The sequence below is a fragment of the Melozone crissalis genome, unplaced genomic scaffold (assembly GCF_028551555.1).
Source record: "Melozone crissalis strain CALT ecotype California unplaced genomic scaffold, PUWL_Pcris_2 ptg000064l_1, whole genome shotgun sequence".
Taxonomy (NCBI): Eukaryota; Metazoa; Chordata; class Aves; order Passeriformes; family Passerellidae; genus Melozone; species Melozone crissalis.
The window spans coordinates 867,183-894,902 of record NW_026535842.1 but is presented as its reverse complement, the minus strand read 5'-3'; the positions used below and the strand labels follow the sequence as shown (position 1 = coordinate 894,902).

Sequence of the window (27,720 nt, the reverse complement as noted above, 5' to 3'; positions counted from 1 at the left end):
TTTCGCTTTCATTCTTTTTTTTTTCTTTTTTTGTTTTTTAAATCTAGGTGAAAGTGCTTTTAAAAAAATTTCTTTCCCTATTTACAGGTTTAAAATCAGACCACGTCAATGTTCAGGCCGTTTTACCGAGATCCTGCTGATCCGTGCCCGTGCGCGAGGTTGGGGGGAAGGAGGGTGACGGTAAACACGAGGTGATCCCGCACGGCGACGGCGTCGGCGCTGCCTCGCTGGCTCTCCAAAAGGCACCTCAAAGTGCAAAAGCAACGACCCCGCCCGGGGACGCCGGCCCCCGGCCCCGGCCGCGCCGCGGGGCAGCTCGGCCGCGCTCCGTCCGTCCCGGCGCCGGGCGGGAAGTCTCGACTGAGAGTGTTCCAGAAGCACCACGCGGTTGTCGTCGTTGCTGGGTTATTGGTTGGGTTGGGGTTTTTGTTTTGTTTGTTTTTTTGAGGGAAGAACGGTGATCCGTAGGAAGGAGGGATGGCACCCGGGGAGAGAAAAGAGCACCGAGCCCCGGCGGCGCTGGCCGCGGCTCGCCGGCACCGGCGGGGAAGGCGGACCCGGCGGGGTTTTGGCCAGCCAAGTCTTGGGATTCGCTCTTCCCAGAGCCGATTGCACGGAGAGAAAGTCCCCCGGAGACGGAAAGCACCAGACTTTAGCAACAGTGATGTACAGAGAGCAACACTCGCTATTCACAGTTTGGGGTTGGTTTGTGTTTTTTTCCTGTTTTTTGTAAATTTTTTTTTTTTTCTTTTTTTTCTTCTCTTTTTGTCCCGTCGGCTCCTACGGAGATGCCGCCGCTGCCGCTCGCTCCGGAGGCCGTGGGCAAAGGAGCCCCAAGTCCGAGCCCGAGCTCGGCCCCCCGGCAGCGGCGCTCCCCGGCCCGGACGTGTCCTGAGGTCTCCGGCGCCAGGAGCGACGCCGGCTTTGCTCCGCGGCGGCAGAGCCGATCCCGCCGGAGGCGAGGAGCCGGGCGGAGACGCGCCGACCCGGGACGGCCCGCTCGCTCGCGGGCTCCCGTTGCTGTGAGAAAGGTCTCCTCGAGCTGCAAAATTGGTATTTTTAGGTCCTTGGAATAAAAATAATTGGATGTTCAGCGTGTCCCGCTGACGGTAAAGCACGCGGTCCCACCAGCCCCCACGCGGAGGAGATGGAGGGAGTCACCTCTTGCCTTTGAGCTGGTTTGGTGTTCAGGTTGGTTTGGATTCATGATTAGGGTGGTTTTTCAATGTTGGCTTCTCTTTCGAAGATCGGCTTCGTCGTTGTCATCGGAGTAAAAAATAAAATAAAATCAAATCCAACAAACAGGCCATTTTAAGTAGAATTAAAAACCTCTCCTTGCGCAAGGTCGCTAGGAAATTCATCCGAGGCTAGATTAAAAAACATGGAGATATAAATATGAGATTACCTAAAATCATCAAACAGCATCGTTCCTCTTGGGTTTTTTTAACCAAGTTTTGCTTGCTTTGCCAACTCCTCGCCGGGCGCAGCTCTCCGACGGCGTGAGCCCGCGCCGGCTCCGCTGCTCCCGAGCGCGCGCGTTGGGTTCGTTTCCTATGGGTTGGATTTTTTTTTTATTTTTATGGTTGCTGTGTTTCGCTTCGGTTTCGTCTATTTACTTTTGTTTTCTTCTCCCCCACGCCCGAGGAGAAAGCACCACGAAGCAACGCCGGGCTGCGGCGCTGCCGAGGGTTGAGGTAAGATGGGGCCATGGCGGTCGCCTCGCTCTCAGATCCAGCGGCTGTAGGGGCCCGTCACCTTGGTGTAGGCGTAGGAGGACACAGTGATGGCGGAGTTGGTGGGGATGGCCACCGCCTGCCGCGTGGGCACCGAGTCCCTCCTCTCCTTGCTGGGCGCCTCCGTCGCCAACGCGCCGCCCCACTTGCGCTTCTTGGCAAAGGCTTTGGCGTCCGGCGGCAGCCCCAGACGCGCCGCCTCCTCCTGCCGGGCCCGAGCCCGCTCCGCCAGCTGCTTCACCTTGGCCTCCCACAGCGCCAGGCCGTGGTTGGGCTGGTTCAAGTTCTTGTGTTGGTAGAAGACGAGGGAGATGCGGGTGGGGTGGCAGCGGTTGGGTTTCTTCAGCGGGGTGGTGGCGTGGAGCTCGCGGCGGGCGCACTCGATGAGGATGGAGCCGTGGGCGGGCGCCACGGCCACGCCGCCGATGTTCTCGTCCAGGAAGTTGTGCTCGCTGTCCGACCACTCCTCTTCCTCTTCCTCCTCTTCTTCCTCCTCCTCTTCCTCTTCCTCCTTCACCGCCTTCTCCGGCAGATCCTCCTCCAGGCCAAAGGGGTCCCACGTCTTCTCCTGGCGGGGCCCCGCCGCCCCCTTCTCACCCACCGCTGCCTCCCACGGCTTCTCCGCCAGCCCCGGGCTGGGCGCCGGCGTCCTCCGCTCCTCCACCTTCACGGAGCCCCACGGCTCCTCGGGGAAGCCGGGGAGCCCCGGCAGAGCCGAGTTGAACCCCAGTGACCCCAGCAGGCCCGGGCTGCCCGTGCCCGCCAGCGCCGTCTCCCCCAGCTTGCAGGGGCTCCACGGTTTCGGCAGCAAGCCCGAGCCGTGCGCCGCCGCCGCCGCCGGCTCTCCCGCCAGGACGTTGGACCATTGCTTCTCCGGCGGCGGCAGGCGCGCGGCGGCGTCAAAGGCGCTCAGCTTCTCCCGCCCGCCCGAGCCCGGCGCCAGCGCGCTCCACGAGCCCTCGGCCGTGCTAGTCCTCTCGGGGGACGCCGTGCCCCGCGGCGCCTTGAAGGGGCTCCAGCGCTGCTCCGGCGCCGCGCCGTGCGCGGGGACGGCCGGCAGCGTTAAACCGGCGCCGGGCACGGCCGCAGGGCTGGGAAGGGGCTCGATGGCGGGCGGGGGGTCCGGAGGCTCCTGCTTGATGGGCCGGCTGCCGAAACAGTTCTGTGCAAACGCCGGTGCCTCCTCCGAGCCCGAGCTAGTCCTGTGCGCCCCGGCCGCTGCCGCCGCCGCTTTCTGCTGGCTGGCGTAGCGGTTGGCTCGCTCGTAGGTGCGCTGGTGATGGTTTTTGCCCCGCACGCCGTGCGGGATGGGCTCGGGGAAACTGCTGTTCCCGTAGGTGTGGTTGAGGTTCTCCTGCAGCGCCGAGACGTCGGGCTTCTTCTCGTAGCCGTTGCTGACCCAGCTGCTCCCGCTCCTCTCGGGCGCCCCGTAATTGAGAAACTGCGAGGGGAACACGTGGTTGCTGGAAAAGCCGTAATACCCGAAGGAGGGAAGCGCGAACTTGGAGTGAAACCCGTTCACGGAAGGCAGATTGGGCTGTGCATAGTAGGAATGGTAAGAGTAAACACTGTTCATGCTGTACGGGTCGGAGGGCCGGCAGCTGCCCAGCACCGAGTAGCTCTCCACCACGGCGTTGCCGTTGTACTTGAAGGCGTTGTAATGGCTCTGGGGTTCCACCTTGATGGAAGGTTTCAGCGGCTGCGGGGGTATCCCGCCTTTCAACGCCATACCTGTGGGACAGCACACACAGCCCCCGTGACCTGCCGGCCGAGGGAGCCACCGGAGGGGAGCCAGGACCCCAAAACGGTCAGCCAGACTCAGATATCCCACGGTGATGGGTTTGCCAGCCAACTGCAGAGGTTGGCATCACCTGCCATCGCCTGGCGCACCGGCATCGATTCACACCTTCACGAAAACCCAGGTGGCACAGAGGTGCCATCCAGCACCACAACACAGCAACCCAAAAAAAGTCCCCAACCCCATCCCCATCCCCTCACGCGCTTTCCGGGCAGCTCGGGGTGGCAGGACCTCACCTGTGCCCCCGTTACCTGCATTTGGCTGGAGCGTGGGGAGCTCGAGCGCTTCCTGCTTGATCTTCTCTGGCGTCATCAGCTTCTCTTTCTGCAGTTTCTTCCTCTCAGCAGCAGCTCTCCTGGCTTCCAGCTGCCGCTGCCGGCAGGACTTGGCGGGCTCGGGCAGTTTGCGGACCTCGCGGGGGAAGGACGTGAGCACCTGGATGGCCCCGCTGCCCACCTTGGCGTTTTGGTTCTCCTCGCTGCCAAACTCATCCGTGCTGGACATCTTGTAGAGGGGGAGGACGTGCAGCTGCTCATCTTCGGGAATTTTCCCCACCACACGATTGTCTTCCTTCGTCAGCGTGCAGACCTGGCCAGAGCAGGTGCTGTCAGTGGGATGCTGATGGATGTGGCTGTGCTGGACGAGCCAAACCTCCCACTTCTTCCCCACATTGACATGAAGCCACAGCAGCCTGGCACCCCGCCAGCCTGATATTTAGAAATCTCCCATGGGGTCTGGGTTGGACAAAAGTTGATGCTGGTCCCTGTTAGACCTGAGCAGCTCATGTGAGGTGTGCCCACACCAAACACCTGGAGTCACGAGGGTGGCACAACTGGGGACGGAGCCCCTCAAAAAGGAGCATCCCAAATTAGAGGGGAGCACCTCGAAAAGCCCTGCCAGGCGCCTGCTTACCACGGTGCAGCCGTTGTAGAGGTTGTGCTGGTCCTTGTGAGCGTGAGCACAGAAGTCCATGCACGCCGTCACCCCCGAGAACGGCCTCCCCTCCTTCAAGCCCAGCCGGCAGTCGATGGCTACATCCTCGTTGGTGACCTGTGGAAGGAGGAGCTGGTCACCCAAAATCCCCCAACAGCAGCACCCCACAGCCATTCCAGCCGTGTGTGCCAAGGGCGGGATGAGCAGGACCTGGTTTTGGTAGGCTTGCGGCGCCAGCCTCTTGTAAAGCGGAGCAACCTCGGTGGCCAAGTCCTGAAAGCTTCTCCGGAGCAGCTCTTCCTGTGGTAGGGAAAGGAGGAGGATGTCACCCAGGGGTTTTGGCGGCAGGGATGGAACTGAGGACAGAGCCCACAGACACCACACGGCAGCCAACCTTCCCACAATATCCACCACAGCACAAAGCACGTGGCTTAAATTCCTCGTGAGGATTTGGCCACTCAAGCTCCAGCCTCACTGTCCCCTGGGATTTCTAGAGGCCCCATTCCTGCCACCTTTCCTTTCCTCATCTCTAGCCCATAAAAACCCCTCAAGGAATCCTATTTTCAGAGTCCTGACAGGAAAGGAGCTCCAAACCACTGCCCCTGCTCCACCTCCATCACCCACCTCTTTGGGGTTGTCTCCCACCAGCCTGAACTTGCGGGGAGTTTTGCTGCGGGCGTATTTGCAGCCGTTGAAGTACATGCTCCAGGAGCAGCCGAAGGAGAAGGAAGCACCGCAGGTGTTGGGGTCCTTGCCCTGGCACGCGCAGGTCCGGCTGGGGGGGGACACGGGGCGGGAGTGTCAGCTGCCGGTGCCGCGCGGTGACGGCAGCTCTGGGAACGGGAGGGAGCCCCCAGCCCATTCCCTGCGTCCCATTCTCATATCCCATTCCTGCAACCAGTTCCTGCATCCCATTCCTGCATCCTGTTCCTGCATCCAGATTCTGCATCCCATACCTACACCCCATTCCCATACCCCATTCTTGCATCCCATTCCCACATCCCATTCCCGTACCCCATTCCCATACGCCGTTCCTGTACCCCATTCCCACACCCCGTATCCTGTACCCCATATCCCGTACCCCATTCTCCTACCCCATATCCTGTACCCCATATCCTGTACCCCATCCCCACACCCCATATCCTGTATCCCATTCTCGTACCCCATATCCTGTACCCCATATCCTGTACCCCATTCCCACACCCCATTCCCATATTCTGTATCCTGTACCTGACATCCCATACCCCATACTCCATTCCTGTACCCCATATCCCATACCCCATATCCCGTACCCCATTCCTGTACCCCATATCCCATACCCCATATCCCATACCCCATATCCCATATCCCATTCCTGTACCCCATTCCTGTACCCCATTCCCATATCCCATACCCCATATCCCATACCCCATTTCTGTACCCCATATCCCATACCCCACATCCCATTTCCGTACCCCATCCCCGTACCCCATACCCCATATCCCATATCCCATATCCCATATCCCATATCCCATTCCCACCCCATCTCTCCCCGGGGCGCGCTGCCGGTGGCACTCACTCGTCGTTGAGGCCGCAGCGGCGGCTGGTGGGGTTGCCGTACTTGGTGAGGGTGTCGGTGAGCTCCTGGTAGAGCGTGTCCCCCAGCGTGCGGGGGATGCCCTCCCAGGCCAGGATGAGGATGATGATGACGGCGTTCTGGCAGTGGTGGCCGGCGCGGTGCCGCACCAGGCACAGCAGCTTCTCCTCCTGGTTGTGTCTGCGGATCACCTGGAACCAGAGGGGCTGGGTCAGACCTGCCGGGATGGGGAATCCCACAAGCCCTGGGGTGCCCTGAGCTGGCTGAGCCCATGCCAGGAAGGAGCTGCTGCTGCAGGGGGGAGAGGCAGGAGGATAAGGGGGATACAGAGAAGGGTTTGGGCTACAGGAGGATTTGGGGTACAGGAGAAGAATTTGGAGTACGGGAGAAAGATTTGCGGTATGGGAGAAGGGTTTGGGCTACAGGAGGAGGATTTGTAATATGGGAGAAGAATCTGGGCTATGGCAGAAGGATGTGGGCTATGCCCTGCATGCCTTCCCCAATGCCCTGTGGGGTGTGGAGGGCAGAGCTGGGCATGTTCCCATGGATTTTGGCAGTCTGGGGGAGCTGCTGGCTCTGGACATGCCATCCCCAGTGCCAAACGTGGGGAGCCCCGAGGGGCACAAAGGGGCTGAGCCTGGGGATGAGAGGCACTCACCCACTTGGCGATGGGGCAGCCCCGGGAGCTCTTGCCCTCCTTGCCCGTGTAGATGACCTTCTCGATGCGGATGGCCTTGCCCTTCTCACCATACCTGCCAGGGCACGGCCACACACAGTCCCTTCATGGGCCCTTCAGGAGCCCCCAGGCACCCTCAGGAAACCACAGTCACCCCCACAAATCCCCACTCCCCTGACAGGACCCCATTCACTCTCCCCACTCCCCTGACAGGACCCTGCTCACTCTCACAAGTCCCCCAGTCATTCTCTCAAGTCCCCACTCCCCTGACAGGACCTCACTCACTCTCCCCACTCCCCTGACAGGACCCCAGCCCCACGGTGAGGGGCTCTTACCTCTCCTCCATGAGCTCCCTGATGGAGGCCACGGTGGGCCCCGAGCCCAGGTGGGTGTAATAGGGCCCCTCATCCTTCTCCACGATTTGCTCTGCACAGACAGGAGGGGAACGGAGATTTTGGGGCTTTCACCTTTGCTGGCTGCCCTGAAGGATTCCAAACACTCAAATCCCCTCAACCCGAGCTCTTCTGCACCAAAAATCAAGGCTTTGTTAACAGCAACTCCTCATTCCCTGCTCTGGAAGATTCTGCCAGCACTGATATGCTGCTGGAGAACCCTCACCCATCGACACCCAACCCTTTTTGGGACCCAAAAACCTTCTGAGGAGCCACAGCCCTTGGAAGCACCCTGGCAGTGAGCACAGCTCCATGCAGGGAATCTGCTCTGACCACTGCAGCTCTGCTGGGTGGGAGACGGAGACCCCAAACCCCCTCCTCACCCTGCTCCCACCCAGGGCTCCTGTCCAGAACCTCTCACAGGCACTGGCCCAGCTGGATGCTGCCATCATGGGATGATTTTGGGGGCAGGAGGCTCTTCCTGCCTGCTTCAGGGGTTTGGGCTATGGGAGAAGGATCTGGGCTGCAGGAGAAGGATCTGGGCTATGGGAGAAGGATGTGGGCTATGGATGAAGGATTTGGGCTACAGGAGGATCTTGGGGGCTGCAAGGAGAAGATCCTGGGGCTGCAAGGAAAGGATCCTGGAGCTACAGGAGGATCCTGGAGTAACAGGAGATGGATGCTGGAACTTCAGGAGGATCCTGGGGCATCAAGAAGAGGATCCTAGGGCTGCAGGAGGATCCTGGGGTTGCAAGAAGAGGATCCTGGAGCTGCAGAAGGACATTGGGACACAGCCCTGCACACAGCAAACCGCTTTCAGGGCATGAAGGAGCTGGGGTGGGAAGCGATGCATGCCCCAAGCACACGGGGGTGCTCCAAAACCACCAGCTGGGATGTGCCCCGCACCACGGCCAGGGCTGCTCTGTGTTTGCATCCCTCTGCTCTCTCACCAGCCTGATTTTCATTCCCATCATGTCCAGCTGGCCGGGAGCCAGGCGGAGGAGAAAGCCGGGCTCAGCTGGGCTGCAGCTGTCCAGACAGGGATCAATATGGGAGGCTTGGAAAAAGCTCATTTTATTCCAGCCTCCAACAGCTCCCGCGCCCAATAAAGCACCGAGCCCTCTCCTGCTGCATTTCTTTCTCCCTGAGAAAACAGAGAAGGGGAAGGGGGGGAATCCCCCCTCTCCCAGCCCCTAAACAAATCTTTTCCCGGCAAACTCCGAGGCTGGGTTTGAGTGGCTTCAGGAAAGCTTTCCCTCCTCTCCATGGAGTCTGGGCTCATTGCTGCTGCCATTCACAAGCAAATAAATAAAGAATCATAAGCTCCACTAATAAACTGCAGCCTGTGCTTAGCCCAGGGCATCCTCTGGGCGGATGCCCCCCAAAATCCTCACCCTGCTGCTCCCAGGGGAGCACACAGGTCCAGGCTAAATACTGGGGAGGGAATATCCAGCTCCCCACGCTTGGATGGAGGTGGACTGGAAGGACTGGGGAGGAATTCTCCAGCACTTGCTGCAAAGTCTAACAAAGTCAATGCACATCAAAAATAACCACAAAAAAAAACCTCACAAGTCCAAGAGTTTGGTGATTTTTCAATGCATCTCAGTGGGATTGGCCAGTGAACAAGGCAAGCAGCAGCAAGTATTTCTCCAGTGGCAAGCCAAGCATCAAACTAAAGTTTGGGTTACTCAAAGCAAACTGAACCAGCTAATTTGGCTGAAAACACCAGGGATAACCAGGTGAGAGGGAGTTTAGGTGGGTTTGGGCACTGGGACCACCATGAATTCGGAGGATTCAGCTGGTTAAGGTTAAATAGAAGGAAAACCCAACAGCCCTTTGCTTTTGCTGCTCATCCAACTCCCCCACTCCAGCACAGCCAGTGACACCAGTGCCACCCCCAGGGTGACACAGCCATTTCCATCCAACTGTAAAAACAAGAGAGGAGGAGAGAAACCAAAAGGGAGCTCCACAGCACCGGGGTTTCACCACGTGAGGGCCTTACCTCCCCAGAAACCAGAGCTTTGCTGATGCCACGCCTTCTGTCACCTTCCCACCCTGCAAAGCCACCTCTGCCACCCTCCCCACCACCCCCGGCTCACCAACGCAGTCACAGGTGGGGAATTCAGCCTGTGCCCTCTTGGCAGGGGTGTCCAGGAGGCTTTTGGTCGGCGTGTCCAGGTATTTCAGCGGAGACTCCAAGAAGCCGCTCAGGGTGGGCGTCAGCGGCACCTCGTCCTTGGTGGGCGTTCTGTCGACGTCGTCCACGTCGGGGTTTTGGCTTTCCTCAGAGTAAAAACACGTGGTGGACACCACGGTGATAGCACCAGAAGACTCGATTTTGATCTGTTTGGGGGAGCGGGCAGTGAAGGGCGGCTCTGACAGCAGCCCCTTCCCTGGAGAGACGCTTTTGGGTCCGGCTTGGGCAGCGCTGCTGGGAGCCGGGGCGGTGGCCGTGGTGGTGGTGGCCGTGGTGGCGGCGGCCACGGTGGGGGACCCTTGTGGAGCTGGTGCTGTCCCCCCCGGCAGCTCGGCAGCCCCGGGGCCGAGCGGGGCAGGCGTCTCGGGGGGCGGCAGGTTGAAATTCTCCCCAAATTCGGCTTCAAATTGTCGGATGAGCTCTTCCAACTTGTCATCCACCATGATGGGAGCCGAGCCGGCCGGCGGCGGGGCAGCCGGCGCTTCCTCCGAGCCGGTCGAGCCCGCCGGCGCCGAGTGAATTTGGGGGCCCCCCCCGGGGGCACCCCTTTCCTGAGAGTCGGGAGCCGGGGGGGCGCCGTCCAGGGGGTTTGGTGGCGGGGGGCATGCGGCGGGCAGGGGTAGTGCAAGCGGCTGGTGCGGGAAGGCCGGCGGCGGCTCCGTTTGCATCTCTTCGGCGGGGGGTTCGGCGGGGGGTTCGGCGGGCGCCCGAAACCCCTCCAGGCTGATCTGCCAGAGGGGAGGGAAGAGCGGCTGCGAGTCTTTTTGCTTCGCCTTCTTGATCTGCACTTGCTTGCGGAGAGGTTTGGCCGGCGGGGGCTTTTCGGGAGGCGTTTTCTTCTTCTTCTCTTTGGGCTGCTTCTCGAAGGGCTTGGGGGGCGCGGCGGGGGCGCCGGGAGCCCACCAGCCGCTCGGCCGCTCCGGGGGTGCCGCCGCTGCTGCCGCCAGGCTTTGCTCGAGGAAGAGGCTGCGCTTGTGGTGGAGATGCTGCTGCAGGACCAGCTGCGTCTTCTTGTGCAGGTCGGGCTCTGGAGGCGCCGGCGGCAAGCGGGGCCCGCCCGGTGCTTCTTTGCTGGCTGCTCGCTCGGGGGGTTCCGTTTTGGGGGCTGTCACTTTGCCGGCCGTGGCTTCGGGTCTCTTGAAAGCCGCCTTGATGTAGTCGTCAGCGTTACCCAGCAGCTGCTCCAGCTCTGCCATGGGGTCTCCAGCCCCCGCTGCCCCCTCGGCCTCCAGCCCCCACGTGGAAGCGAAGCTCCCCCGCGGAGGCGCCGCGCCGAAAAACGGCTCAGGGGCCGCTCCGGGCTCCGGCGGGTAGCGGGGCTCGTCCCCTCGCTGCCACGCGGCCCCCGGCGGGCCGAGGGGGCCGGGGCCGAAGGGGACGGCGGGGGGCGGCGGCGGCGGGGGCTGCCCATCGCCCGCGGGCTGGGGCAGGGCGGCCGAGAGCTGCGTCAGGGCTTCGATGGCTATGGCGGTCTGCAGGCTGATGTTCTTCTCCTTGGCGATGGTCAGCGCGCTCTGGGAAAAGGGGAGGCCGTCGGGCGGGCACGGCTCGGCAGCCTCAGGCACCGGCTGGGGGTCGATAGCACCTTCTGGGGGAGGAGGCGGGGGGACGGCGGCGGTGCGGGGCCGCGGCGACGCCGGCTCTTCTCCGAGAGCCGTCTTGATCTTCTGCTCCAGCCATTCCAGGTAGTCGGGGCACTCGGGGCCGTCGCAGTTGCAGTTGGGGGGCTTCACGCCGTGCTTGGCCAAAGCCAGGGCGGCCTTGAGGGCGTGCAGGTCCTCTCCTCGTGGCACCCCGTCCGCCGCGCCCAGCCCGCCCCGGCTCATCTCCGAGTCGAACTTCTCGTAGAGCAGCGACGGCGACGCCGGCGGCGGGAGCCGGTAGGAGGAAACGGCCTCGGCCACCGCTGAGAAGGCCACCAGGTTCCGCACGTCTTCCAAGTGGGCTTTGCCAGTGGTGGGTGGCTGGCCCGGCGACCACCCGCTGGGCTCCATCAGCACGGGACCCCCCGGCTCCGGCCGGCCCCCATTCACCAGGCTGAGCCCGCTGCCCTCCTTCAGCCGCCTTTCTTCCACATAATTAATTGGCCCTTCTTCCATTTGGCTTCTGCTGGGTCCATCAACCGCGTCGCCCGCCGAACCTGTCTGTGAGGAGGGAGAGAGAAGAGACGTGAGCATCTTCACATGCCCAAACCCTAAGTTTTCTCCTCTGTTTCCTTTAGTTCCCCTTTCCCCACTTCGTTTTCTGACCAAGGAGATGAAGACGCAGACGAGGCACGCGTGTTCTGCCCGGCTGGCTGAGTGACGAGCAGCTCGGCTCTGAGGGCGGCCACTTTCCGCCGTGCCACCCACGTCCCCGCCCCGCCACTCGCTTTCGAAATCACTCACGGCACCGCTCGGGATTTCCATCAGCCGCCGAGGGCGCCCCGCACGCCGTGGGGCAGGCAGGGTGTCCCTGGCTGCGGTGGCACGGTTTGGCCGAAGGCAGCACGAGGAGGAGAGGGGGGTTCTGGAGCCGTGCCAGGAGCGAACATCCCGGCCCCTTCGCCGGCGGCCGCGGCACGGCAGGAAGCCGCCGAGTTGGCTACGCCGGTGCCAGGGGCTGTCTCACCTCAAATAACCCCGTGTCTGCATCAACACGGCCGGCCAGGGCTGCCAGGGCTGTGCCAGGCACACACCAAACCCACCCGGTGCCACCCAGGGACCCCAACATCGACCCTGGGGGTTAAGATCCCCCCAGGGGTTCTGCAGGGACGGAGGGATTGTTCTGTTCTCCCTGGTGCTGTCCCACCTCGGCACCGGGGGTTTCGGTGCCGTTTGCTGATAAGCAAGGGGAGCTTCCGGCGAGCTAAAAATACAGCAGAGTTCGCTGGAAAAACCATGCCAAAGCAAGCAGAGGCTGTGGGCAGAGCTTCCTGCCTCGGGATGGGGCCGCCAGCGGCCCGTGGGAAGGATCCCCAGCCCAGATTCGAGCCGAAATACAAAGTTAAACACAAAGTTGAATACAAAGTTAAATGCAAGGTTAAATACAAAGTTAAATACAAAATTAAATACAAAGTTACGGCTCCGAGTGTTCAAAGTGTGGCCGCTTTAACCCTTCAGGCACCGCGGCTTCGGCACAGAGTCCTGCACCCTTCGCTGTGAGAGCGTGAGCACAGCCACGCCGCAGAGATAAGAACGCTACGCTGCAGAGATAAGAGCGCTGCTGACTCCGGCGAAACCTCGCAGGAACCACTCCCAGCAGGTCTCTATCCAAAAATCCCCTTTTCCCCAGCGGAGAATCCCCCCAGGTGCTGGTACAGCATCACCCCGTGATGCTTTCAGAGGGATTTTAGAGGGGCTCCGGTGCCTTCGGGGCGATGGGACCGGTCCGGCTGGTCCGGGGAGAAAGCGCAGCCCGGGCAGGGTGGGGACAGCACGGCACAGCACAGCACAGCACGGCACAGCACAGCACAGCACGCCTCCGCTCTGCTTTGCAAACCCGGCAGGGAACGGCCTCGCCCGTCCTTCCTCCGCCCTCATCTTCCTCCTCCTCCTGCCCAGCCCAAGGGGATTTTCCCAAGCGCTGGGGAGATAAACGCCCTCTCAAAGGCTCCGGTGCCCCCAGGGTCGGCAGCGCAGGGAAATGAGGGCAAACCTGCCCCGCTCCGGGTTTGCCCGGGGGAGAACCTGCGGGGAAAGGGCAGGGGAAGCCCCAAAAATCAGCCGCGGGGCCAGGGAGGCACCTTGGGCTGCTCCAGCCCATCAACTGGGTTATGGAGCCGGGCTGGGAATGCAGGAAAATAGTTCATCGTGTGAAATAAAGGGAGGAGCGAACATCCTCCGCTGCTCCTAAAGAGTTAACCCGAAAGCCACAACCCTCCTAAGTCAGTGCAGGAATAAAACTTCACACAAATCACACATATATACATATATATATATAAAACAATTTTTTCCCTGGCCATCCCATCCAGCTCCTTTTGTTCCAGCCCTGCTGCCTGGGAGATGTTAAGACCCCGCAGCTTCTCCCCAAAAATCGATCCCCCCTCAATGCCGTGGGCACCAATTCCTCTGCCCTCGGATTATTTTCCTCAGAAAAAAGTTTTCCCAGAGCTCCCAAACCTCCTTCCATTCACCCCGAGAAGGGATAAAAGCTGGGGAGGGGAGGAAATAAATTAAAATAATTTAAATTTTAAATTAAAATAAAGAGAAAACCAAGCGATATGGTTGGGGTTAAGCACATCCCCTTCTGCAGCCTACAAAAGGGGAAAAATCCCCGTGAGGACAACAACTTTTTTTTGTTGTTTTTTAAATCGGTTTTTCCTCCCTTTTTAAATCCCCCCCAGTTTAAATGCCGTAAACAGAGAGAAGGAAGGGAAAAAAATAGAAATCAGGCGCACAGAGGCTGAGGGCGGCTTGGAGCAGCTCCAGCCCGGGCTGCGCTCCCTGGGAACGGCCCGGAGCGCACGGGGCGGGGGCGGGAGGCGATGGCGGCGGCACCGGCACCGGCCGGGGCAGGAGGGAGCGAGCGAGCGCGGCCCGCGGAGCACCGGGAGCACCGGGAGCACCGGGAGCACCGGCCCTCCCCGCCCCCCGCCACAGCAGCGGCCGGAGCCATTGGCGCCCGCGCCGCGCGCACGTACGGACCGGCCGGACCGGCGGACGGACGGACGGAGGGAGAGAGGGACGGAGGGAGGCACGGGCAGATGGACGGAGGAAGGGATGGACGGAGGGATGGAGGGACGGACGGAGGGATGGATGGAAGGACAAACGGACAGAGGGATGGACGGACGGATGGATGGAGGCATGGATGGACAGAAGGATGGAGGGACTGACAGAAGGATGGATGGAGGGACAGATGGACAGACAGAGGGATGGGTGGATGGACGGACGGACAGATAGACGGATGGACAGAGGGATGGATGGACGGAAGGACAGAGGAAGGGATGAACGGACAGAGGGACAGATGGATGGATGGATGGATGGATGGCTGGATGGATGGATGGATGGATGGATGGATGGATGGACAGACGGAGGGACGGATGGACAGAGAGACAGATGGAAGGATGGATGGACGGACAGATGGAGGCATGGATGGATGAATGGATGGATGGATGGATGGATGGATGGATGGACGGATGGATGGATGATGGATGGATGGATGATGAATAGATGGACGGACGGTGCCAAAGGGGTCAGGGATAGAGAACAGAGAGCAGAGAGCGGAGAACGGAGCATACACACAGCTCGGTGTCATCCCATGCAAAAACCACACAATTTGAATAAAAGTGGAGAATCTGGGGGCCAGAGGAAGCTCGGTGGCAACGCTGAGCCCTTCCTGGGGGCACTGGGGTGGATCAGGGGACACCGGGGTGGCTCTGGGAACACCACGATGGCTCTGAGAACACCGGGGCGGCTCAGGGCACACCGGGGTGGCTCAGGGAACACTGGGGTGGTTTTGGGAACACCGGGGTGGCTCAGGGGGCAGCGGGTGCCGGGGCTGCAGCGAGGGCACGGCCGGGAGCTGTGCAGGTCAGCAGCAGCCGCTGCCAGCCGGCGGCACGGGCCGGCCCAGAGGGAGCTTTGGCCGCCGGCCCCGCTGGAGCTGCGGTGGAGCCCGGCCAGCCCCGGCACTCGGATCGCGGTTTCCTCCTCTGGCAGCCGCCCCGGGGATCCTCCTCTGTGGGATGGTGGCTTTGGGGCACCGCCGGGGAAGCCCTGAGCGCTGCAGACCCTGCAGTAACAGCCCGAGGGCTGTGCCAGGGCTGGGATCGCACCACGCTGTGGGATCTCAGCACGCTCTGGGAGCGCCACCAGACCCCAGAGATGGGAAATCCCTTCCCATCCCAATCCCGATCCCTCCACAGCCCCCAGCTGCGGGGAGGAGGGGACAGGCACAGGAAGGAAAGAGGGAAGTGGAAGGGGAATACGGGGAAGGAGATGAAGGCGAAGAGGAAGGAGGTGAGGGGAGGGAGATGAAGGGAAAGGAGAAGCGGGAGGCAGGCCGCAGAGGAGCAGATGACCTAAATCCAACTCGCTGCCCTGCAAAGGGGAATTCAAGGGAAAGGGGAAGGCCGAGGGCTGAGTGAGAGCCCCCGGGTCCCCCCCGTGGCCGGGTACCCGCCCTGGTCCCGCCCTGTTTCCAGAGCTGCTTCCGCGGCCCGGGCTGACCCCGGCGGGGCTGAGCCGCTCGCTCCTGTCCTCATTTAGCCCGGAGCAAAGCCGGAGTAACCCCGGAGCTGAGCTGACCTCCGCTGCGGGAACCCTGGCTCTGATCTGCTCCGGTCTCCTGGGGACCCCCACGGCACGAGCCCTTCCACCCCAGCAACACTGCACCCCCTTTTCCTGTTCCTTTGGGGTGTGACGAGCTGGAACGTGAGAGAATCCCACTCCCCACCCCACCAGTACCGGGGGCTTCCCAGGGAGATGGAGGATTTGTTCCCACCTCCAAATGCCTCGTTTCCTCCAGGAAGGGAAGGGAAGCTTGAGGTGGGGATGTTGGGGGTCAGGATGGTTGGGAATGGAGGCTCAGGGTGGGAATGCTCAAGAGTGGGGGTGCTAAGAGTTAGGGTGTTTGGGGTTGAGGATTTTGGGATCAGGAATGCTCGGCAAGGGGATGTTCGAAGCAGGAAGGCTTGGGGTTGGAATCTTTGGGGATGCTTGGGGTGAAGATGTTTGGGGTCAGGACACTTGGGGAAGGGACATGGAGCAGGGACATGGAGCAGGGACACTTGGAGCAGGGACACTCAGAGCAGGAGCACAGAGCAGGGACAAGGAGCAGGAAAACCCAGAGCAGGGACATGAAGCAGGGACAGGGAGCAGGGACACAGAACATGGACAAGGAGCAGGAAAACCCAGAGCAGGGACACCTGGAGCAGGACACCCTGGACAGGGGCACCCGGGGATGCTCAGCACTGCCTCCGCAGCTGCTCCCAGTGGCCGCTCCCAGCAGAGCAGATTTTGGGAGGCCGAATGCCCTCGCCTGAGCTCCCAGCACGCTGCTGGGGCTGCTGAGCCTTCCCAGCACAGCACCGGGAGCCGCCAGCTGGCACAGGCACGGGAAAGGCTTGGCACGGCACAGCTGCCGGCCCCGGCCCGGAGCCCAGCTCTTGAAAGGGAAAAAAAGGAGGAAAAAAAAAAAAAAAAAAAAAAAAAAACAAAAAAAAAACAAACCACCCCACGGGACTATTTTTGTTTCTCGGAGCGGTTTTTGCCTTAAACACAGCTGGCTGCCCTCGTGCCGGCTCCCGGATTGGCACGGCTGAATCACCCAGCCTGGGTGGGGAGAGGAGGGGAGGAAGGGAAGGGGAAGAGGAAGAGGAAGGGGGAAGTGGAAGGGGAATATGGGGAAGGAAATGAAGGCAAAGAGGAAGGAGATGAAGGAGGGGAAGGAGAAGGGAAAGAAGGGAATGAAGAGAAATTGGAAGAAAAACGAAAAAGGGAAGAAAGGGGAAGAAGGAATGGGAGAAAGGGGATGGGCAAGGAGGGGAAGGGGAGATAGAAAAGGAAGATGGGGATGGGGAGGAAGGGAAACAAGGGGAAGAATGGGAACAGGGCAAGGAGGAAGGGGACAGGAACAGGGAAGGACAAGGACACACATGGGAAGGAAGTGGCAGCACATGAGCTGTGTGGGAAAGGCCTGGGGCCTCTCCTCGCCTGCCACCCGGCCCAGCTGCACCTCCCAGCCCACTCCAGCCCAGTTTCACTGCCCCACAATGCCCCACAGGACCAGGCTCCGTCCCCTCCCAGCCGCTCCAGCCCCCAGTGGGGGCATTTCCACCCCTCCAATTCCTTTGCACTGCAAATCAGGGAGAAATCCCAGATTTGGGGCAGCGAGGAGGAAAGGTTTCATCCACAGCCACGCACTGACCAAACTGCAGCCCAGCTTCCAAGGCTTTGAACAGAGGAGGAGTCTCTGCACCCTCCTGATCCCCAGGCGCAAGCCAGAGATGTGCCAGGCAGCACCCATGGGTGCTCAGTCCCTCTCCAGGCCATCCCCATCCCGTCATACCTGGGGGATGCTGCTGTGTCCCCCCCGGTCCCCAAATACAAGTCAGGGATGTGCCCGCCAGCACCCATGGGTGCTCAGCTCCCCTCCAAGTTATCCCCATCCCATCACACCTGGGGGATGCTGCTGTGCCCCCCCTGCTTCTCAGGTGGAAATTAGGGATGTGCCAGCCAGTACCCATGGGTGCTCAGCCCCCTCCACATCATCCCCATCCCGTCATACCTGGGGGATGCTGCTGTGCCCCCCTGCCCAGGACGTGGGGCTCCTCACGCCGCGCACAGCCCAACCTTCAGCAGAGGAGGAGGAGGAGGAGGAGGAGAGGCGCGTGTGCCGCCTGGCAAGCACGGGCACGCTGCTGGCGCGCCGGCCGGCGGGCAGAGCCGGGGATGAGTGGGAGCCGGGCCCTGCCCCGCCCGGGAGCAGGGAAACGCCTCCCCTGCCAAAGCCACGGCCGCTTTCGCCGCCACGTCCCGTTCCCCGTGGGGAAAACCATCCCGTGGCAGGTGGGAGACGCTGCCCCTTGGGATGAAATCCCTTCCCCAGAGCTGGAGGAAAATGTGTCGGCAGCGCGGCGCCGGCAAAGTGCAGCACGCCGCACAAAGAACTCCCTTCTTGTACCCAAACATTTGAGTCTCTCCCGCTATCCCACAGCCTCCCCGGGGGCCGGGGCCGCTGAGTCAGCGCCGGCTCTGCTGAGTCACCTCAGCCCATGAGCTCAGCGCGGGGGTTTGGCATCTCCACGCTGCTCCTCGGCTCTGCCAGGCCCCCGGAGCCTCTGCCAACACCTCTGCCAGCATTCCGGGGTCTCGGCAGCTCCTCCTCAGCCGTCCCCGAAACCACAGCGCGAACCCAACACCACAGAAACACAACCGGCAAAGGGTGAGCGCGCCGGGGAAGCCGGCGACGTCTCCGACCTTCCCACCCTCCAAGCGCGCCGTGGTCCTCTCCAAAAACACCTCACACAGACCACCCGCGGGCCGGGACGGCAGCCACCCTCAGCCTCCCCTCCTCGCTGGCCAAAAGAGGAAATGGAACAGTGAAAGGACAGAGAAATGAAATCTGGTTTTGCCTTTTTTCCCCTCTCCTAGTTGGAGTCAGCAGCAGCACGGGGGAAAGCGCTGAATGGTGAAAGGACAGAAAAATTAAAGCTGGTTTTGCCTTTTTTCGCAACTCCTAGCTGGGGTCAGCAGCAGCTGCACGGGGGAAAGCGCTGAATGGTGAAAGAACAGAAGAATGAAATTTGGTTTTGCCTTTTTTCTTTCCCTCCTCCTCACTGGGGTCGGCAGCACCGTGGGGGAAGGCACCAAACGGTGAAAGAACACAAAAATGAAATCAGGTTTTGCCTTTTTTCCTTTTCCCCTCGCTGGGGCCAGCAGCAGCGCGGGGAAAGCGGCGCGGCCGCCTCCGGTGTCCCCGGCCCGGTGATGCTGGTGGTGCTGATGATGATGGCTCTGATGACTCACGGGGAAGGCAGGAGGGAGGAAGGAGGGGGGAAGCTGCGCGTGCACGGGGCCGTGGTGTTTGTAAACCTAAAAAAAGCCATGTGCGGGCAGGCAGCGTGCTGGGCCGGCCGGAGGCGGGGAGGGAGCGCCACGGGGCAGGCGGAGTGAGCCCAGGGCGATCCCAGTATGGTCCCAGTGGGATCCCAGTGGGATCCCAGGGCGATCCCAGTGCGATCCCAGTATGATCCCAGTGGGATCCCAGTGCGATCCCAGTGTGATCCCAGTGCGATCCCATGGGATCCCAGGGCGATCCCAGTGCAATCCCAGTGGGATCCCAGTATGATCCCAGGGCGATCCCAGTGCGATCCCAGTGCGATCCCAGTATGATCCCAGTGGGATCCCAGGGCGATCCCAGTGCAATCCCAGTGGGATCCCAGTATGATCCCATGGGATCCCAGGGTGATCCCAGTGCGATCCCAGTATGATCCACAGGGCATGCGTGAGCCCAGTGCAATTCCAGTGTGATCCCAGTATGGTCCCAGTGCGATCCCAGGGTGATCCCAGGGTGATCCCACTGTAAATCCAGCACGACCCCAGCACGATCCTAGTGTGATCCCAGTGTGATCCAGAGGGGAGCACGGAGATCCACAGGGCAGCTGTGCTCCCAGTGTGATCCCAGTGCATTCCCAGTGCAATCCCAGTGTGACCCAGAGAGTACGCAGCACGATCCCAGCGTGATCCCAGCTCCCTCAGTGCACTCCCAGTATGCTCCCAGTGCTCTCCAGCCGGCAGACACGGTGTTCCCAGTGCTCCCAGTACGCTCCCAATACACTCCAGCTGGCAGACAGGCTGTTCCCAGTGCACTCCCAGTGCTCCCAGTGCTCCCCAGCTGGCAGACAGGCTGTGTGCTCCAACACCAACCATCCCAGCCAGGGAGGCTCACAGAAACACCTGGCACAGCTGGGAGACGCTGGCACTGCCACCATGGCTGGTGCAGCCATGGCGTTAATTAAGCGCCGGGCCTTTAATTGCCATGGCGTTAATTGGTGCAGGTTTAGGCGCCTGAGCTTTAACTGCAGCAGCTTCAAGGCAACGGCCTCAAGTGCAGAGGCTGCAATTGCAACGCAGTGGGTTCCTCTGGAGCCCCTCACTCACTGGAGCCCCTCACTCACCCTGCCCCACCTCTGGAGCCCCTCACTCATTGGAGCCCCTCACTCACCCTGCCCCACATTTGGAGCCCCTCACTCATCCTGCCCCACCTCTGGAGCCCCTCACTCACTGGAGCCCCTCACTCACCCTGCCCCACATTTGGAGCCCCTCACTCATCCTGCCCCACCTCTGGAGCCCCTCACTCACTGGAGCCCCTCACTCACCCTGCCCCACATTTGGAGCCCCTCACTCATCCTGCCCCACCTCTGGAGCCCCTCACTCATTGGAGCCCCTCACTCACCCTGCCCCACATTTGGAGCCCCTCACTCATCCTGCCCCACATTCCCTGCTCCATCCCAGCTCCTGGGATGTTTCTCCATCCTTTCCAGCCAGCCTGAGAAGCAGAGCAGACCGTGCCACCAGCCCCTGTGGTGACAAACCCTCCGGCCACCCCACACTGACAACTGCAGCATTTACAACTTGCTCCAATCCAATTTTTTTTTTTTTAACAGCATTTTCAGGGCTTGGTGTGGTTCAGAATTTTTTTTTCCCCTCATTTGGCTGCGATGGGAACTGCAGGCTCAGGAGCTCGTGGTCCCCAGCTCCCCCCTTCGACAGCAAAATCTCATTTAATCGAAAGATGCGGCGACTGGATGTGCAGAAGCACTTGGCTCTCGCTCTCTTTTTTCCCCCTTAAGAACTGCCATTTTAGCTGTAGCAAACAAACACGCTGCATTGTCCCTGCCTGCAGCACAGGGGGTTTTGGCCCCGGGACAGAGGGGCTGAGCCGGGTTGGTGTGGCGGGCAGATGTGCGGTGGGGACGGGCCCGGCGCAGCTGTTTCACCTCCAGCCTCTCCCCGTTCCATTTCATCTCCCCTTGGACGGCGGCCCGGCGAGCGGGGGATAAATAAAAAAAGCTCTTTCATCCTCACAAACGGTCTGGCACCCTTCTCCACAGAGCTCAAAGCACCGAGATTAAAGAGCTGGCACAGGACGGAGATGGGGGTGTCCCCAGGAGGGGTTTGGGGGCATCTCCCCCATCCCAGCCCACAGAGGGGACAGCGAGGGGACAGGGACGCTGGGTCTGGGGCTGGCACCTTCAGGATGTCCCCCTGAGAGGACACCCTGGGCACACGAGGAGTCAGGGACACGGTGGGGACAGGGAATGGGGACCCACAGGGACAGGGGAAGCTGGCACCGAGGACCCCAATGTCACAGAGGGTCCAGCACAGGCAGGGAGGGACCCCAGGGGAACAGGAATGGGGACAAGGGACCCCAATGGCATGGGAATGGGGACAAGGGACCCTGCACAGGCAGGAAGGGACCCCAATGGCATGGGAATGGGGACAAGGGAGCCCTGTCCACACAGGGAAGGGACTGGGGACACCAATGGCATGGGAATGGGGACAAGGAACTCTTGTGCATGCAGGTAGAAGACTTGGGACCCCAATGGCACAGAAATAGGGACAAGGGACCCCAGCACAGGCAGGTAGGCGACTGGGGACCCCACTGGCATGGGAATGGGGACAAGGGACCCTACTGGCATGGGAATGGGGACAAGGGACTCCACTGGCATGGGAATGGGGACAAGGGACCCCAATGGCATGGGAATGGGGACAGGGGACCCTGCACAGACAGGGAAGGGATCAGAAATGCCAGCGCTGCAGGAGCAGGGAGCCAAGCATGCACGGGTGGTTGACAGCTCACCCCCAGCGTGCCAGCCCCAGGGACACCCCAGCAAGGGCTTTTTGGGACACAGACCCACAGCACAACCACATGTCCCCGAGCCATTATGCCACCACTTTGCCATCCCCATTCCCAGCTGGGCCAGCAAAGCCCCTCAAAAAAGGCCAAAATCCTGGGGACACACATGTCCCAGACCCCACCAGAGCCACCTTTCCCCTTAATTACCTGCAAAAAAGAGTCCATGTCAGGAAATCCGAAAAACAAACCCGGTCACAGCTAACGAGGTGCCAAAGGCCAAGAGCTGGGCTGGTTTATGGGGCCACCATAACACCCTAGAGGACTCTGCCCAGCCCTTCCCAGCATGATGCAACCTCGGGGCTCACCGCATCCCGGCACAACCCACCGACCGCCGCGGCACCTGCCGCCGGCTCCAGCTGGGATTTCTGATTTTTGAGAGTTTTTTTCGGGTTTTTTTTTGCACAGCATCCGGAGGCAGCTCCGGCGTTGGCGGGCGCACGCGCCGGCCGCGAGATCCGAAGCATCCCCACACGTGGTGCCAAAAACGCCGCTCACCGCCGGCTCCCAACTCGGGTTTTTGGCAACGCTGTGCCCACCCTGACCTCGGCGATGTCCCTTGGAGCCACCAACACCCGCAGGCGCTCGGGATGCCCAAAAGTGCCAGACCGCGCCGGGATGTCACCAAAATCAGCGCCCGGGCGGGTGGGTGAGCCCCCCCCCGAGGAGGAGCAGCGGGTTTTGGTGCCCACCTCCGCCGTGCCGTGACGGAACGCGGGGGGATGCCCGCTCCGGACCCCGGGACTTCGTCACGGCGAGGGATGACAGCTGCCACCGGCCCCGGGTGACGTCACGGTGACGTCACGGCGGGGAGCCTCATCGCCCTTGTTCGCATCACCCCGCCGCACCTCTGAGCTCAGCACATCGCGCGATGGTTTTCATGGAAATAATGATTAATAAAGGCGAAAAAAAGCACACGGGGGAATGACGATATGGGGGGGGAGAGGGGGGTGCACCTTGAGGTTTATCGCCCTCCCATCCCTAAACACCATCACCCCCCCCTTCCCCCCCCAACGACGAAGCGATGCTGCAGGAAAAGGAAAGGGATAAAAGCAGGAAAACAGCCCCGAAAGGGGGCCGGGGGCGCGGGGCCCTCCCCAGGCCCCGCCGCTTTGTCCTCTCGGCCCCGCGGGGCCGCCAACACCGCGGGGGGGGGGGGGGGGGGGGGGGGGGTCTTTAACCTCCCCCGCACCGCCCCGCAAGGCCAAGGAGGGATTGGGGTTTTCTGGGGAGGGTTTGGGGGGATGCAAAGGGAGGGTTTTGGAGGGGAGAAGGGGTGCGCTTACCTCGCCGCTGCCCCCGCGCTGCCCCGCAGCCCCCGCCGGCCCCGCACGGCGCCGGCCCTCAGGAGGAAGCCATCTTGTCTCCCTCTCCTCCGCGCTCCCTCACCGCCGCCCCGCTGCAGCCGGGGGGGGAAATGAGCGCCGCATCCCTGCTCCCCCCCTGTCCTCCTCCTCCTCCTCTTCTTCTTCCCTCCTTCCTCCTCCTCCTCCTTCCTCCTCCTTCTTCCTCCCCCTCCTCCTCCTCCTTTTCCCCCCCACGCACAGCCCCCCCCCCTTTCCCCCACGCAGTGGCACCGCCCGCTCGCTCCCTGCGCTGCGCAGGAGCGGGCCATGAGGGGGACGCGGGGGGGGACACGGGGGGATGTGGGGACACGGACGGGGGACACGGACGGGGACACGGAGGGGACATGAGAAGGACATGAAGGGGGACACGGGGGGATGTGGGGACATGAGGGGGATACGGAGGGGGACATGAAAGGAACACGAAGGGGACACGGAGGGGGGACATGGGGAGGACATGAGTGGGACATGGGGGGACACGAAGGGTGACACGAGGGGGACATGGGGGGATTTGGGGACACGAGGGGGACACGGAGGAGGGACGAGGGGATATGAAGGGGACACGAGGGGGGGACATGAGGGGGACACGGGGGGATGTGGGGACACAGGGGGGACATGAAGGGGACACGAGGGGGATGTGGGGACATGAGGGGACACAGAGGACACAAGGAGGACGTGGGGACATGAGGGGCGGTGCAGGTGGCACACAAGGGGGACAAGGACAGGGACACAGACACACGACCCCACAGCCCCAAAACGGGGTCACAGGACCCCCAAGCCCTGCCCTTTGTGTCACTGTCCCCCGGGAAACTGAGGCAGGGGGTGGGAGCAGCCAAAAAGTCCAAAAGCAGCCGGGGAGCCCCCAAAAAGCTCTGTACACACACACACACACCTCAATATTCTCCTGCCATTAAACCCCTGAGAACCTCGTTAATTGTTGTCCGTTAATTTGGGAACGCTAATTGGGGAACATCGGTCATTTGGCTTGAATAAACCCGGGTCTGGGGCTTGGATAAATCTGAGTCCAGGGCTGGATAAACCTGAATCCAGGCTTGAATAAACCCAAGTTCAGGCTTGGACAAACCCGAGTCCAGGCTTGGATAAACCCGAGTTCCAGGTTTGGATAAACCCAAATCTAGGCTTGGATAAACCCGATTCCAGGGCTGGTGCCCTCATCCTTGCTGGGAATGGGGTTTTCCATGGGTTTATTTAGGATTTATCCCCCAAATCTGAAGGGGACAGGTCGGAGCATCCTTCCCTGGGCTGGGGCAGCCCGCGCTAATGAGCGGCTCCCCAAGACATTGATTAATTATGCAAATGAGTGGGAAAAACACCCAGAGCCGCCCGGAATGGCAGCAGAGGGTCTGAGAGCCCAGCCTTGACCTCTGCCATCCTCCTCCTCCTCTTCCTCCCGTCGGGACGGGGAAAATGGGGGAAAAATCAGGAAATCAGCCCCGGGGGGACGGCAGAGCTGCAGGCGGGCCTGGCCGAGCAGGAGAACTGGAGGAACTGGAGGAACTGGTGCGGGGAGAGACTCGTGGGAATCGCGGCACACCCGGCCCGAGCACCAGCACCGGGAGATCGCCGCTAAAATCCCAAAATTCCTCTTTTCCCCCCAAATCCCTGCCTGGAAAAGCGGCGCGGACAAACCCTCCCCGCCGCTTTTCCGCGTTTTGCCAAGGGCAAAGTCCCTCCCGTGCCTCGCCGAGCCACCTGTGCCAAGAGTCCGTGCCACCCATGCCACCCTCCCGAGGGGAAAAACACCCTGGATCCACCTCGCAGGAAAACACCACCAAAAAAGCGCAAAGCAACACCGAATTTGGGGGGTTTTTTAGGGAAAAAGCACCAAAACCAACGCCAAGCAGATGTTTGTCCCTCCCACGCTGGGGACCCCCCAAGCTGGAGCATTCCCCCCTTTTTTTGCGTGGGCACAAAATGTGAAATCCCCGCTCCAAGCAGCCCGGCCGGTCGGACCAGGAGCGCGGTGGAATTTTTTTGGGTGAAGGAAACACCACAAACTTGTTGGGCTCCGAGGTGCCCCCGCCTTGGCACTGCTCTGCCTCCCCTTTCCTTGGCACCCCCTCTTTTTTTGGGGGGCAGCCGGGTGGGTTCCGTGTAGCGTTTTGAGAGAAATCCCAAGGAATTCGGTTTAAAGTTGGTTTTGTTCCGCCCGTCCCGCGGCGCTGCTTTGGGGACGTCCCAGGGACGAGATTAATTTTTCTCCTTTTTTTGGGGGGTGGTTTAAAGCATCCAAGCGGCCTTTAAGGCAGCAGAAAGTCCCATTTCCCACGGAAATACCCTTAAAAATAAAAACCAAACCCAAAAACCACCACCCCAGCCAAGGAGGGGCTTTCCCTGCCCACCCCCTCCGAGCGACGGCGACGCTACAAAGGGGTCACAAATCACCCCAAAATGTGGGGGACGAGATTTGGGGTCACAAATCACCCCAAAAAGTGGGGGACGAGATTGGGGTCACAAATCACCCCAAATGTGGGGACGGGGTTTGGGGTCACGAATCATCGGTTTGGGGTCACAAATCACCCAAAAAAGTGGGGACGAGAGGGGGGGGACGGGGTTGGGATCACAAATCACCGGTTTGGGGATCACAAATCACCCCAAAAAGTGGGGACGGGGTTTGGGGTCACAAATCACCCCAAAAAGTGGGAATGAGAGGGAGAGATGGGGTTGGGGGTCACAAATCACCCCAAAAAGTGGGGACAAGAGGGCGGACGGGGTTTGGGGGAGCCGGGGCTCGCTCACCTCCCTGCGCAGCCCGCTCCATCTCCATCCCGGGGGGCAGCGTCAGATTTCGGGCTCCCCCCGGCCGGGGGGGCGGCCGGGCGGGGCTGGCGGAGCCCCCGGGGGGCGACGGCGACATGGCGGGGTCAGCGCGACCCCCGGGCCGGGGGCACCGCGGCTGCTGCGGGACAGAGCCGCGAGTCACCCCCAGTTTTAATTTCCACACACCGGGGGGGGCGGCCCCCGCTGTGTCCCCACCCCTCACCCCCCCGCCCCAAAAACCGGGGTGCGCTTTGATCCCACCCCTTCTTTCTTCCACCGCGTTTTCCTTTCCTCTCTTTTTTTTTTTTTTTTTTAATATTTTTTTCCCCCTTTTTTTCCTCCTCCCCCCCCCCCCGCCACAACCCGCGCAACTTCCCAACTTCTTCAGCCGCGCACCGGCAACTTTCCGCCTCCCCCAAAATCCCCGAATTTCCACGGGGAAAAATCCAATTTACCGGCCCCGGGACAAAGCGGGGTTCGCCGCCCCGCGTTCGCGGCGGGGTCGGGCCGGGGCTGGCGCGCTGCCCGCGGCCGAGGGCGCTCGGCGGGACCCCGGGGGGCTCCGGGATGGCGCGGGCACCCCGAGGGGAGCCCGGAGCCGCCGCACGTTGCTGTTGCCGCCGCCGCCGCCGCCGCCGCCGCTGCCGCTGCTTCCTTTGTTCTGCAGCGCCCGCTCGGGGGGACCCGCCGGGAGCACGGGGGGCTCCGGGCCGGGGGCTCGGGGTAACGGGGAGGAGGAGAGCAACGGGGGGAAACCCGGGGGGAATGGGGGGAACGGGAGGGGGAGAAACACCGGGGGGCTCGGGGGGTAACGGAGGGAACGGGAGGGGGGGAGCACCGGGGGGAACGGGGGGAATGGGGGAACGGGAGGGGGAGGGAAACGGGGGGAACGGGGAAACGGGGAGGGGGAAAACAACGGGGGGAACGGGGAGGGGGGGGAACACCGGGGGGATGGGGGAACCCCGGGGGGAACGGGAGAACGGGGAGGGGGAAAACAACGGGGGGAACGGGGAGAATGGGAGGGGGGGAACACCGGGGGGAATGGGGGAACGCCGGGGGGAACGGGGAAAATGGGGAGGGGGACAACAACGGGAAGAATGGGGGGACCCCCGGGGGGAACGGGGGCAACGGGGAGGGGGAGAAACACCGGGGGGAATGGGGGAACACCGCGGGGAACGAGGGAACGGGGAGGGGAAAAAACAACGGGGGGAACCTTGGGGGAACGGGAAGGGGAGGAATTGGGGGAACGGGGGGAACGGGGGAACGGAGAGGTTGAGAAACCCGTGAGGAACTGGGGAAATCCAGGGGGGAATGGGGAAATGGGGAGGGGGAGAAACACCGGGGGGAACGGGGAGGTCAACGGGGGAGATCTCGGGGGTAACGGAAGGGGGAGAACCCCGGGGGGAACGGGGAAACGGGAAAGGGGAGAGCACCGGGGGGAATGGGGGGAACCAGATCCTGTTCCACGGCCCCAAAAATCCCCCCTACTCTGCCCAGATTGCCCCATATCCCACCCCACAGCCCCAAATCCCCCACACCCCAGATTGCCCCATATCCCACCCCACAGCCCCAAATCCCCCACACCCCAGATTCCCCCATTCCTGCCCCATATCCCACCCCACAGTCCCCCAAATCCCCCCTACCCTGCCCCAGATATCCCACCCCACATTCTCCCAAATCCACCCTAACCCTACCCCCGATTCCCCCATATCCCACCCCACAGCCCCAAATCCCCCACACCCCAGATTGCCCCATATCCCACCCCACAGCCCCAAATCCCCCACACCCCAGATCCCCCATTCCTGCCCCATATCCCCCCAAATCCCAAATCACCACCCCAATCCCAGCCCTTGACCCTGTGTTTTTTAGGCTCTCACACCAGGCTCAGCACCGTCCCCCATTCCCCTTTTAGGACCCAAATCCCCTTGGCTTTCCCCCAAACCCACAGAGCA

General features: G+C 61.7%; 1 protein-coding gene across 1 annotated transcript; it reads right to left on the bottom strand.

Annotated features, from left to right (window-relative positions):
• Positions 1–11: 11 nt before the first annotated feature.
• TET3 (tet methylcytosine dioxygenase 3) lies at positions 12–25,865 on the bottom strand. Its single transcript, XM_054289161.1, is given in 18 exon segments — positions 12–3,464; positions 3,783–4,119; positions 4,444–4,581; positions 4,675–4,764; positions 5,089–5,239; positions 6,023–6,231; positions 6,699–6,792; positions 7,052–7,142; positions 9,208–11,449; positions 17,514–17,566; positions 17,569–17,627; positions 17,629–17,673; positions 17,675–17,720; positions 17,723–17,810; positions 22,190–22,388; positions 22,931–23,043; positions 24,360–24,505; positions 25,748–25,865. Coding segments are annotated over 18 exon segments (5,958 nt in total). The 3' UTR covers positions 12–1,725.
• Positions 25,866–27,720: the final 1,855 nt, after the last annotated feature.